This window comes from Coturnix japonica, chromosome 26, assembly GCF_054131305.1.
Source record: "Coturnix japonica strain WE chromosome 26, WE-NBRP24, whole genome shotgun sequence".
In the NCBI taxonomy this organism is placed as follows: Eukaryota; Metazoa; Chordata; class Aves; order Galliformes; family Phasianidae; genus Coturnix; species Coturnix japonica.
The window spans coordinates 4,003,751-4,017,119 of record NC_140688.1 but is presented as its reverse complement, the minus strand read 5'-3'; the positions used below and the strand labels follow the sequence as shown (position 1 = coordinate 4,017,119).

The 13,369-nt window shown below is 37.9% G+C and overlaps 1 protein-coding gene across 1 annotated transcript in view; it reads left to right on the top strand.

The window, feature by feature from the left end:
* The window catches only part of LOC146756686 (uncharacterized), a 41,754-nt gene that overhangs the window by 16,235 nt on the left and 12,150 nt on the right, over positions 1 to 13,369 (top strand). Inside the window, exons 15-23 of the mRNA XM_085524247.1 lie at positions 4,191 to 4,194; positions 4,866 to 4,951; positions 5,235 to 5,310; positions 6,322 to 7,201; positions 7,614 to 7,617; positions 7,964 to 8,181; positions 9,766 to 9,949; positions 11,531 to 11,677; positions 12,262 to 13,218. Coding sequence (XP_085380373.1) covers positions 4,191 to 4,194; positions 4,866 to 4,951; positions 5,235 to 5,310; positions 6,322 to 7,201; positions 7,614 to 7,617; positions 7,964 to 8,181; positions 9,766 to 9,949; positions 11,531 to 11,677; positions 12,262 to 13,218 — 2,556 coding nt within the window. The remainder of the gene's footprint in view (positions 1 to 4,190; positions 4,195 to 4,865; positions 4,952 to 5,234; positions 5,311 to 6,321; positions 7,202 to 7,613; positions 7,618 to 7,963; positions 8,182 to 9,765; positions 9,950 to 11,530; positions 11,678 to 12,261; positions 13,219 to 13,369) is intronic.

The following is a 13,369-nucleotide window of genomic DNA, read 5'->3' as shown; positions in this document are numbered from 1 at the left end:
AAATTCTTACGCGTATGTACTGTATTGTACAGCCGTGTTCTGAAGGTTCAAGGAAAGCATCTCCTCCTGTGTTTCTCCCACCTGCAGTTGAACATGGAGTACGCTTGCAGAGTGTTTCAGGGGAGCACAACAAGGGTAACTATCTGATAGATTGGATTTGTCTGTGTTTATAGACAAGTGAACTTTTTCTTTTGTTTTCCTTGTTAGTCCTGTTGTTCAGTGAGTATGTGCTGTAGCAATGAAGTGCTTGGCTGATGTTAATTAACAGCAGTGAACACTGAACTTGCTGGCCTGCTTGATTAGTCCAGGCGGTTCTTGCGTTCATTATGTATACTTTTTGGATATGTGTTTGTTTGGGTGTTTTTCTTTGCTTTAAGTGGTTGCTTAAAGTGGTGGGAGTGGTATCTGGTTTAAGATTTAGCTGTGAACCCTAGCCTGCTGTGGTAGAGAAGGTCTGCAGCTTTTGTTGCTTTTCGTTCTTTCCTAAAGGTCACAAATGGTGGTGCTGGGTTCCTAATGATTATGTATGATGCAAGTTTCTTTATTAATTTTGTTGCTGTGTTCTCCTTGATCTGCACAAAACAAGTAGGTAGTCTAGTGTGCCTTGTGTGTGACACTATTGATTCCCTTTCTAATGGGTACTATCAGATTGAAAAGCTGTGGTTTTTCAGGGCTTCAGCCAAGAGCTGACCTGATTCAAAGTCAGAGAAGACTCTTCCAGTGCCTCACCTTGTTCAGTTGTAAAATGTAGGAGATCTCTCCTGTGCTACTCGTTTGTATGCTTGAGAGCATGACCTCAGAGAGAGGTGGGTGCTTAGGTACTCACCCCAGGGTCTCAGAGCAGAAGATAGTATGTCCGTCTCCAGAGGATATCTTGTTGCTGTAGATGTTTTCAGAGCTCGTGTAGCTATTGGTCAGTTGCTGCTCAGAAGGTGTGGAAGCAGCACTCACGGTGCATTCACTTTTCTCTTAGTGCATTTTATGTGCAAAGAGTTTATTTTGGAAAAGCATGAATAGTCAGCACTCAGGCTGTAATCAGCAGTTACGGTTTTCCAGAGTGGACGCCATTGCTCCTGTCTGGCTCATTCCTGTAAATTTTCCTTGCGTTTCTGTGTGAGTCAATGCTGAGTTTGTTTTACATAATGGAGTAGCTTAGAAGAGAGAACTGACTGTGGTCTGCTCTAGATGGGAGTTTGGTGGTCAGAAGATACTAGACTTTGAAGTGATAAGATTTAAAATGCTTGCAGTGTTCTGGACTGTATTGGAGCTGTGAGCTTCTGTTTCATTCCTAAATGTCAGTCCTTATGTATGTACCTGGTCAGAAGTTGCAGGATTACGAATCATGGTCAGGTGAGGTATCCCTTGATAGCACTAAGCAAGGAGCCGTGTGTGTTGGCAGCTTCCTCTTAGTGTGAGGTTGTTTTGTATCGTGCTTTTGTGATATGTCCTGTAGAGTGGAATGTGATAGTAAGTGCCAGATGATGGAGGTGTAGGCAAGAGGGAAGATGACTCAGGGTGTCCATATGCTGAGACTGAAGCATGCTGGAGTTTCTTCCTTAACGTTGTCCCAACACGAGGGACATTGTCATGTCAGCCACCATTCTTATGCATCTTTTGCTGGAAAAGAAATGAAGAGGAGAAAACAGAATACTGTGATGTGACTGGGTGTAAAGCTACCGTTGAGTGTAACTCATTTCTTGGTTTGTCCTTTGCTGTAGTACTGTTACTCATCTTTCAGATCCTTTGTTTGACTGATGGGGTATAAAAGTGGAGTGCAGTAAATTCTCAGTGTCTCTCTTTGTCCATTTTTTTGTAGGTGCTCTGCCAGCAGTAGGAACAGAGAAAAAGGAAGAGTCTGATTCTCCCTGGGATTCTGAGGTACTTTCTGTGATATGTGCATCTCCCCGGTCTGTGGGAGAGCCAGATGAGAACTACATGAGAGCTTGCCTTTGAGTTGAGCCCCGCCCCTGGTGAGGCTTATTTACCCCATGTTGCTGCTGCTCGATGTCCTGTATCTGAGGGTCATTGTAGCGTACCTACCTGTAGCGTAGGTTCTCTGTTGAGATAGTACTGGGACAAAGTTATGTCAGACTACTTACGTTGGCCTCCTGGCTGCAGGCTTTGGAGTTGATTTTCTAGCACAGTTTTAATACAGCAGTTTATTGCTGCTTTTAAACTTATGAACTTCTCAGGCATATTTTTGTGAGGATTTTTTTTTTCCTACTATTCAGATCTATTCTGCTGATCCAGTCAGAGTTTAATGGATGCCAATACACTGAGCAACCCAGACATTTAGATTTTTCTGTATAGAACCTCTGTCTTCTCTAGATAGACTTAATCCGATTTTGAAAATCATGTTCAGCAGACACCAAGTGTGCTGGCTTTGTTTATCCTTTCTGTCTGATAATTCTCAAGATGAGAGTGAGCAGGGTCTGTAGCTACTTCCCCTCTAGCCTTTGTTGTTGGGAAAAAAACTAATTCCCCACTCCTTTCTTAAAAATACAAGACTTTCTAGATAGCTTAATCGCTATCAGCTTTGCCTTTTTGGCCTTTAAGCAAATCAAATCTTGCTTTTGCAACGTAGTGATGCACTCACTCAACATTGTGGGACATGTGCCCCAGCAATGTAGGCTGATATTTGAATGCCAGGTGCAAATTTGATGCCAATGTTCAATCAACACAGAGCTGCAGCTTCTTGTTCACAATCAACATCTTGGTATTTCCTGTGTTAATTTCTTGTGTGGCTCTGTGATTTGCCAGCCTTAATCAACATTATGGAATAGTTTAGATGAATTGTGAGGATTTTTTTGCCCTTTTATTTAAAATGCAAAAGCCTTTCTTAGATTTTATTTTAAAAAAATTGTTTTGTACAAATTCTTACGCGTATGTACTGTATTGTACAGCCGTGTTCTGAAGGTCCGAGGAAAGCATCTCCTCCTGTGTTTCTCCCACCTGCAGTTGAACATGGAGTACGCTTGCAGAGTGTTTCAGGGGAGCACAACAAGGGTAACTATCTGATAGATTGGATTTGTCTGTGTTTATAGACAAGTGAACTTTTTCTTTTGTTTTCCTTGTTAGTCCTGTTGTTCAGTGAGTATGTGCTGTAGCAATGAAGTGCTTGGCTGATGTTAATTAACAGCAGTGAACACTGAACTTGCTGGCCTGCTTGATTAGTCCAGGCGGTTCTTGCGTTCATTATGTATACTTTTTGGATATGTATTTGTTCGGGTGTTTTTCTTTGCTTTAAGTGGTTGCTTAAAGTGGTGAGAGTGGTATCTGGTTTAAGATTTATCTGTCTGAGGATTTGGATATTTCTGGATAATCAGCAGAAGAAAAATATCATTTGGTTGATCTTTTTGTTTGTTTATTTAATTTTTTTTAGTTTCCTGTTTTTCTTTAAAAACTAAAATATGTGGGCAAATTCTTGTTATGTTTCTGCGGGTTTCCACCTGCAGCTCATGGCATTTGCTTTATGACCATCCTGATTGATCATAAGTGTGCTGGAAAGTTTTGCTATTGGAATAAAGCTTTTATCTTTTTGAGAGTGCTTTGGCAATGTGGCTTATAATATGGATTCAATGACATAGCCTAAAAGCTTCTGGAATCCATAAATCAACTTACCAATTGTCTTTAATGTCTGCTTCATATGATTCTGCTAAGCTTGAAATCAGTGTGGGAGGGGTGAAGAGGTGACTGTGGTAGTCTTTCTAATGTATTTCCATGTTACTTGACCACCTAGTGTTCGAAAATCAAGTCTTGATGATTTGTTTTTAGTATTTATTTAGATTTATTATCTGTCTGAATGCGATCTCTTTTCACTAACATATCAGATACACCAGTTGGCAGCACTTCCCTGTCTACTAAAGAATCCATCCATGATATTTCTCCAATTTAGAGAGATGAGCTCTCTAGGTAGCTAACATCAGTTGCTATTTCTTTATCCTCCACTCTAGTCACTCCATAATAGAAGGTTGTCTGGGCCTTGGAAAGTACCTCCTTTCTTAAACTCTTTAAAAACAAGTGTGATGTTTCCCTTTCTCCTGTCACTAAGGGTTTTACCTGACTGCCACAACTCTTTAAATATGGTGGATAGTGACTTAGCAACCTAATTTACCCATGATCTTGGAGGTCTTTTCCATCCTTTGTGTTTCTGTGATTCTGTGAGTTCTTGTTTTGTCTGTTTTATGTAGTCATGTGAAATGTAGTGCAGTGATGGTGTGGGACGTGGCAAAGTTAGATAGGAAAAACAGTCTTTTCATAGCTCATTTTATGTCATCATTTCATGTATTTTCTGTTCATCCTTCCTCGTGTCTGTTTTTTTTCTATAATCCATGTATTTGCTCAAAGATCAGGTATTAAGAAATATATGTGAAAGTTTGTCTCAAACTCCTATGTTTGGGTTTCAGCAAGCTGTATTTCTTCTGCAGAGTGTTATAATTCCTATGGTACAAGTATTTCTAACTCTAAAAGGGTTAAACGAGACCCTTTGTGGCACAAAACAAGGAGAAATGAAAGTAGCTAGAGGAATCTAGCCGATTGCTGTCTAGCATACAGTGTGTCATGTATGTATAAATATAGTTCTACATGTAAACCATTTGAGATTCTTAAAGGTGTATTTCTGACTGATTTTCATCAAATTTCCCTTAGGAATGAAAGGGAAAATGCCCTGAGAGGGATTAGTTTGCACAGAGGCATCTTCAAACTGTTTTGTAATATTATGTTCAAATCGTAAATAATCATACGCTTGAGAGGCTGTGTTAGTTTGTGCTATTTTCTCACAAATGCAATGATTCAGGATGTACTCTAGGTATAATTAATTTGTAATAAGTCATGTTCGTTATAAAGGTGTAATTTTTTCACTGTAGGTGAGCGCTCAGAATCTACCGTTCATGTGTCGTCATCAGCTAAAAAAGAGATGGTCAAGGATGCCACTGAAAACTTTGGGAGGCAGGTATGTGAAACCAAATATTGTGTTTTTCCTTGCGTGCAATTCTGAGAAACAGTGCAGTCATGTGGTGGGTTTTTTGTTTTTTCCTATGCAAAATACATACTCATTTGGGAGCAAAATTTTATATCATGTGATTATTTCTTTGACAAAACACGCCAGATTTTCCTCTGTGTATTAGAAAGATTAAGTAAAAACCTGAAATATGATCTGTCAGTGCTTTCTCTGCCTCTGCAAAATATCTCCTTATCTGATCAAGTTAGTAAGTGTTCGAAAATATTTTTTGAAGGTCATTATGGAGGAATATAGGCTAGGCGTCCTGTTTGTATTGAGCATACAGGACTGGGTAGGGATCTTCATTGAGTGTCTGGAGTCTTCTGTAATACCTCAAGGGAAGTGGAGGAAGTAATATCATCATACATCCAAGGCACTGTGGAAGAGGGATGTGATTCATTTCAGCAGGTAGAGAGCGGAACTTAAGTATTGGAAGGTGGTAGCAGATGTGCAAAGTGAATGGAGCTTGGAAATGAAGTGGCTGAGGCAGGTGGTGACTGAGATGCTCTCCATTGTGAAAGATTTTTGTGGAGTTACGATGTGGAAGGAGAAAAGGGCCTCTATAACCAGAGTAAGAAGGACAATAGTTGTGGTTCCTTGGGATGCCAAGGCTGCAGACCTTGTTCAGAAGGGAACACAAACCAAGGGCAACTTTGCAGGGACTGTGAAGTCAGAGATAGTGAGAAGGCTGGAGAGAGGAGCTGGTCAGTGAGCTTGAGGCATGGTACCGTTTGGATAGATGTCTCAGTTCTTGATTTTGGGCTGAGGGCAGGAATGAACAGGTATTCCTTGTAAATATTTGTCTTGGGAGCTTGGAATAGAATTTAATAATTCTGACTCTGAGGAGCATAAGTGATTGTAATGTAGCCAGTCCCTTGTTGTGGTTAGTAAAAAAGCTTGTTATGATCACTCACGCTTGTTATGAACGCTAACCAGCAGGGGGTTTAAAGGGACAGTCAGTAGAAAGTTGAGTATGGGAAAATTTGGGCAGTTGTGTTTTCTGTTGTTACTGATTGGTTTTGATCTGTTTGATTGGTTTATGTTTCTAAACTAGATCCTTCTGTTTTGAGGAAAAAATAAATAAGGTATCTTTGTTTTGTTGTTGTTGTATGATGGGATGAGTTTGCAATGTAAATTATATGGCTTAACGGTAATTTCATTTTTCTTGGTAATTTTTCTGTCTTTACCTGCTTACTTAAGGATAAATATGTTTTAGAAACTTGATAGAAAATACAGCACATGAAAAGCAGACTGACAAAGCAGAAATTTCTCATCAGGAAGCCCTGGCAGAAAATGAGGAATCCCACAGTTCTGACAAGCAGTTAAGTCTAAAGCCGTGGGAAGAAAGATACAAAAAATGTGGATTGAAAAAGAGAAAAGGGAGTTGAAAAGAAATTTTACAAACATTACAGCAGAGCTGAAGCAGCTGTTTGGTGAAATTAATGAATCTGAGAAAGCTCCATCCCTTGTGGCAGAAGTGTCAGAAGATGACCTCATTGAAGAATTGAAGAGTCTTTGTGTTTCGTCTTGTGTGACAGAATCAAGTGATAAGTTAGAAAGTAAAGGTGAATTTGGAGATGTGAAACTTAATGTAGACCTAAAAGAACCCAAACCTGAAATAGTTATTCTGAGTCTCTGTGTCCTTCCTGATCACAATAACTTAAATGCGAGCATGGAAAATACCTGGAGAATACCAGATGAAGAAGGCTGCACTAATTACACAGATAATACAAAAGTACATCTATCAAAAGCAGAGGAAATGGAAGAGAATGAGAATGGGATTAGTAGAGATGTAGAGGGAAGTCCTGAGTATTCCCTGAGACATTGTTTAAAAACAAATATTTGGGATGACATTTCTAATAATCTTCCTAATATAAGACCTGTTTCCACAAATGGTGAAAGTACACTTGGCTTTATAAGTGAGAAGAAAATTGGCAAGGACATCTGTCTTAGTGACAGTGTTCCCAGAGACTGCCTTATCAAAAACAAGGAAATAGGAGAAACAGAAATCGAAAATCTTTTCCCGCATGCTCAGCAACCTTGTGGCATGCTGAAAAGGAATCTGGATGAAGAACTAAAACAAGATGTGGAAAGATTTAAGAGTAAGGTAGGAATGCTGCAAATGGTATTCCTGGCTTTGGAAAAAGAGAAGGTAGAGCTACAAAAAGAGGTAGAAGTTCACCTGCTTTTCCTTATTCTTTAGTCTTTCTCAGTATCGGTGGTCCTGTTCATGTTAGCTATTGATCATTAAAAGAAGGTGCTTTGTGCAAATTGGTTTTTTTGTCTTAAGAGAAGAACGTTACTCATAAATAAGGAAAGCAGTGGAGAACTGTGCTTTTCCCCATAATGTAATCAGAAGGTTTTGAGAAAGCAAAGTGTATTGTTTCAGTTTGACAATAGGTGGCAGTCATTTCCAGTGTAAGTAGTTATCACCTCATTACCATAAAAAGAAATTCATACAAGTACACCAGTTTTGATTGTCGATCAAGGAATGAAAATAGCTTCTGAACAGGGTCTTGATTTATCTCTTCATTTGCTGTGGTTTGTGCATGGTGTGCCTTCATTGCCTCTCACTAAAATTCCTGATTGCTGTGAAGCTGTTTCTGCTTTTGAGTTCAGTTTGCTTTTTTCCTCATCATTAAGGAAGTATGACATCATACATCCACTCATACTTTGTGTTTCTACAACTACTGTTGTGTAGTCCATCTGATTTCTTATCCATCAGTAATGCTTCTATTGTTTGTTTCCTTAGGGCTGCTTTGCTTTTTTGTTTTTGTTTGATTGTTATACTTCAAATCAAGAGTGAATTCAGAGTATATTTGTAGACTTGGTACATTTTGTAGAGTAATTTTGGGGGAAAATCTTTTTTATTTTACATTATTTTAAAAGTCAAGCTTAGATTATTTGGTCTTGGATCTCCTTTAGAATCAGAAAAATATATGAAGCTTAATTTTCTCTTCATAGGTTGAGAAGGAAAAAAGGAAGCAGAAACATTTCAAAATGCAAGCAGTGGAGAAACAGGAAAGTCTTGATAAATCAAATACACCAGTGGGCAATATTACCCATCAACCAGTAAAAGAAAAGCTTGCTCTAAGGAAGAATGAAAAAATGATAGAAGAAAAACACACAAAGAATTCTTCATCTGAGGAGAGACCAAAATTACTTGAAATGCCAGTAAAAGGGTAAGCTAATAAAATAATCCGTAGAATTAGATTGTTTTAAATCTTGTAATTGAAGCACTTTCCTCGGTATTGAAAGCTATGCTGAGTAGTCCCCTGCTCCCCAAACTGTTTTAAAAGTATATTTTTCAAAGAACTAAATGCACAGTGGAGGTTCAGATTAATTTTGCTGGAGGTGATAGAGGTCTTAATCACAGAATCATAGAATGGCCCAGGTTCAAAAGGACCACAATGATCATCTAGTTTCAACCCCCCTGCTATGTGCAGGGTCACCAACCACCAGACCAGGCTTCCCAGAGAATTTCTTCCTTAACACTGACTCTAATCGTGTCTTTAGAATCTTACCTCCTATGCCTAATAAATTAATCAAGAACGAATTCAAAGCCCTTGCACGTGGGATGGAGGAACCCCTTGTGTACACAGTGAAATGCTCTGGCTGGTGAGCTGATTCGCTGAGAAGCCTCTGGGGGCTTTGGCAGAGATTAAGTGCAACATGAGTCAGAATGATCTTGCAGCTGAGAAGGCCAGCAGCATCCTGGGTTGCAGAGTCAAGAAGCTGAAGGGAGGAGTCCATCCCTACTTAGCATCTAGTTGGTCTGTGTCTGGAGCACTGGGTCCAACTTTTGGCCTCCAAGTACTTGTGTGCATTTCTTTTTATGGCCTTCAAGAGATCGTAGTCAACATGTGTGAGTTCAGTAGAGGCTTTCCAGGCTGATCACAGAGCATGAAACTCTGTGAGAATAAGCTGAGGGAAATAAACTTCAGGATGTGCCTGCAGTCTCCCAGTACGTGGAAGGGGATTGTAAGTAAGACAAAGCCGTTCCTGATTTGTCCTGGATTTGATTCTAAACATTTTTCAGAATTCCCAAACATCTGTAAATAGAAGGAATTAATTTTTTCTTCTATGTAAAATCTCAAAACAGTATTAGCTATACATGATAAAAGCTGTACTTTTTGGGAAGCTAAAGACTACATGTAAATCTTTCTCCTTTAGAATAAGCTGCTTCAATACTGATGTTACAGCCAATGTTTTGAACTACTTGTTAGTGGTTGCTGATATTCAAATCTTTTTTTGAACACTATCCTTATCCTTTAATTTATTAAAAGAAATGAAAAGGTTCATCCGCACATGGTAAGCAGTTGTTATAGTCTTAGGGAAGGCTTCTTAAAAGTTTTTGATTTGTCTTAGATAAGTGATGTGATGTTTTATCGGTATTACTTGCAGTCATTATGAATCTGTACTATATAGGTGATGATCAACTTATTAAAAACAGTGTATTTTTGTTAGTAAAAGTTCGTGGTTTACTGTTCATGTTTACCTATGTCGACATGGAAATACATGATGAATTTTGTACATCACTTAAGGGCTTATTTGTCAGTCTTGTGCAGCTCATGTATAACGTGTCTTCCACCACTAATGGAATGAAATTAGAGTGATGTTAAAAGTTTAAAATTGCAGAAAAACTTCTATATTTGAAAAGGTGTGACATTTCTACAGTTTTAAGTTGTTTCTCCTGGTTCATGATGTGGCATATTTACTTTTTTGTCAGTGCTTTAATTCCTCAAATACTCTCTTTTAAATCCCAGATTTTTTGTGAAACAAGAAGAGGAAAAGAGACATAGAGCTGAAATGCGATATGAAAAAACAAGAAAGCAACTAAAGAGGGAAAAGGATCAATATTCTAGAGAGACAGAGGAAAAACAACAACTTGAGTTTCGTGTAAGGAATTTAGAAACAGAGTTAATAACGCTGAAACAGCTCAAGAAACAGGTATATTAAATATATATCTTCTGTTTTTCTGTTTCTTTCAAACTGATATTTTATGCTAGTATGTTCAGCTTGTTGGTGAAAGAGACATTAGGCAATTATCTTGGTGCATTTTGAGGACCATTGTCATGAAACCAGCGTGAACAAACAAGTTCATGATACCTTTTCACATTTTTCAGAATTATAGTTTGGTTTGTGCTTCAGGCAAAGCTTCTCTTTGAGTTATTTTTCCTAATTACTACAGAACTCTGTGCGCGTGTGTGTATATGTATGTCTATATCTATATATCTATATATATATTATATGTGTATATATATATATAATGTTTTTATTATTATTGTTTTTTTTCTTCAGAAGGAAATTACAGTTACTGTTTGTAGTATTCTTTCAAGTATACTTACATGAATTTAAATTTAGGCCTAAATGTTACTGTTTACCTGATAATCTGTAAATTGCCTCAGTTGCTTACAATCAAGACTGAATCCAGAAAAACTCTCACCTTTATTTTTATTACAAGTTTAGTGGCTTATTTAATGCAATTGAGATGATGATGTTCTCACTGTACACAACCTGCATGAATTCTTCAGTTCTTACATACAGTTTTGAGGGTCTTTTCACTGGCCTTTACCTACTTTTCAGCATTCCTGTCATGGTTCTACGCAGTTTGAAATATACCTCGGAAATTCGGTCTGTTGTGTTGTATTTTTCCCCATAAATAGTAAGCCTCAAATTTTCAGAACTTGTATTTGCAAACATATTAAGAACATGTGAAAGTGGTCATTAAGGATCCTCAGTGGCCACGTTGCTCTGGCAGAAGCAGTAAGTAGTTAGCATCACCTCTTTCAGTCTGCCTGGATTTAACAGGGACATCATTGGCATTAGTTCACCTCCTGGTCTGCTGTTCAGCTGGTCAGTCCTCTTCTGTGTCTCACTTCATTAATAGCCTTTGGAAATCTCATACAACTCAATTTATCCAGCAGTATTGCTAGATTTTGGTAAACTGAAAATGGATTGGCACATTTTCTGAAGCATTTCTAAATATTAGTAGAAGAGATGTAGACTTAAGACCTTGCAGTGGGGTAAAGTAAGTGTAGTTATTGTGCTTTTGGAAATCTTAGTCATTTGTTTTGTGCAGTTCTTAGTGTTAGTGCTCATATTGATGAATAGATGTTTTTAAATCTTTGACTGTAAGCATATGAGTGTCCATCTCTGGTTTTAGTATGTATATATAGTTTGTTAGAAAGATAACTTGGGTTTCTACTTAAACTCTGTATGTTTCCAAGAATAGTAGTTCTAGTTTGTTTGTTTTTTTCTTGTGTTATAGAGGGAGATTCATTAAGTATAAAACTTCTATGATGCTGATTTGTGCAAAGGACTCACACTATCCTTATAACTTTCAATTCAGATAAATCTAAAGATGTTTGTTTGCAAACATGGAAAATTGATATGCAGGTCATTCTATGATTTTATGATAAATGACTCTTAATAGAATTAATAGAATGTAAGAATAAAAAGAATGAAATAGGAAGGTATTGCTAATTCTGATTTTGTTCAAGATTCACAAGTTCAACTATATTACTGTAGGTTGAAGAAGAGCGTGATGAAACACAGAGACAGCTCTCTAATGAAAGGAGTGCTAGAGCTCTGCAAGAAGGAATTTTGAGCAACCACCTGTGGAGACAGAAGGAGCTGGAAGAAGAGACAAGAAAAACTATTAGGAAAAATTCAGAGGTAAGCAGTTCCATTCCTAATTAATTTGGTTATACTTCACTGTGCTCATTCTAAAACCTTAAGAAAAATAACCTTTTGTGCCTTTTCGTGGATTATCTACAGTTTATCAATATAACCAAATTTTGTTACTGTTGTCTAAAAACTCTGAATAGCATCATCAATCCCACATAGACCTGAATTGCATGTGGAAGTAGGAAGCCACTGGAAAATAAGACATTGTGTTCCCAGTCTCTTAAACTGCCTGCTGTTCTTCACTGTATAGTTGTTACAATCATTTCTAAGGTTTCTACCCGTGAAATGTCCAGATATCTGGAGATTCACTAGGAAAGAAGCTGGCTGAGGCTGTTTGTGATCCTATTACTTGGCTTTTGAATTCGTTATTATACTGTCATCACTTTCTTGTTTCCATGTCCTTCATCTTTTTGCTTAATAAATTATTTTTATCACAGCCCATGAGTTCTGTTTTGTTTCCTGTTCTCTCCCTCATCCCACTTAGTGATGAGAGTGTGGTGCCTAGCTGCCTGATGGGTTAAACCTGAATTTATTTCCCAACTAACTATTCATTATTGTCCTTTATCACACAGAAATCTGACACTAATGATAGAGAAAAGGATCTGCTACACAGAAATCAGTTACTGCAAGAAGAGATTGCTATGCTAAGACTAGAACTCGATCAAGTAAAACTTAAGCACCAGGAGGATGAAGGAAAATACTTAGAGGAAAATGAGTCTTTGAAAGAAAAGAATGATTCTCATCAGAAGGAACTTAAACTGAGTGAGGAAACCTTAACACAGACAGTATTTCAGTACAATGGACAGCTGAATTTACTCAAGACGGAATCTGCAATGCTAACTTCCAAGCTTGAACAGAAAAAAGAAAGCAAAGACAGACTGGAAACAGAGATTGAATCATTCTGTTCCCGCTTGAATGCAGTGGTTCAAGATCTCGAACGTCATCAGTCATTGAAAAGTGATGCCGAACGAACATTTCAGAGAGAACGTGATGAATGGCTTCGTTTACAAGACAAGCTCCATCGTGAGCTCTCTGAGGTGCGAGAGAGCAACAAGAGCTTGTCTCAGCAGCTGAGTAAAACGGAAAGCAAAGTTAATAGTCTAGAAAACGAGCTTCACCAGTTGGAACAAACACTTCGAGAAAAAACACTGCTTTTAGAAATGACACAAAAAGACTTAAATCAAGCCCAGTGTCAAGCAAAAGAAAATGAGCATGCGTGGCAACTTGAGAAAGATCAAGTCAGTAAATTTATGATAAAGCATGAATCTATGCAGGAACAATTGGCCCAGCTCCAAAGTGAAAACCTTTTACTCCGTCAGCAGCTGGAAGATTTGCGGAACAAGGAGATCATCAAAGAAAAGGTTGTGAATGATGTCCAGGACAGATTTCATGATATGTTCAACAAACTCAGAGCTGACAGTGAAAAGCAGGTTTACCTCATGGAAGAGAGAAACAAGGAATTAAATACCAAGTGTACTGATTTAAAGGAACAAGTCTTTAAATATGAGACTGACAAAGTAGAAAGAGAGGTAAGCTATACAATTAGAATAAATTAAAATGTTTCAATTCATAAAATGATTTTGTATTTCTAAAATGCATCAGGTGTAAGTTTTACACATAGGACCAAATTGTGTTGTTTTGTTGTGGTTCATTGTTTTTTCTCTTAGAATTAAGGAGGAC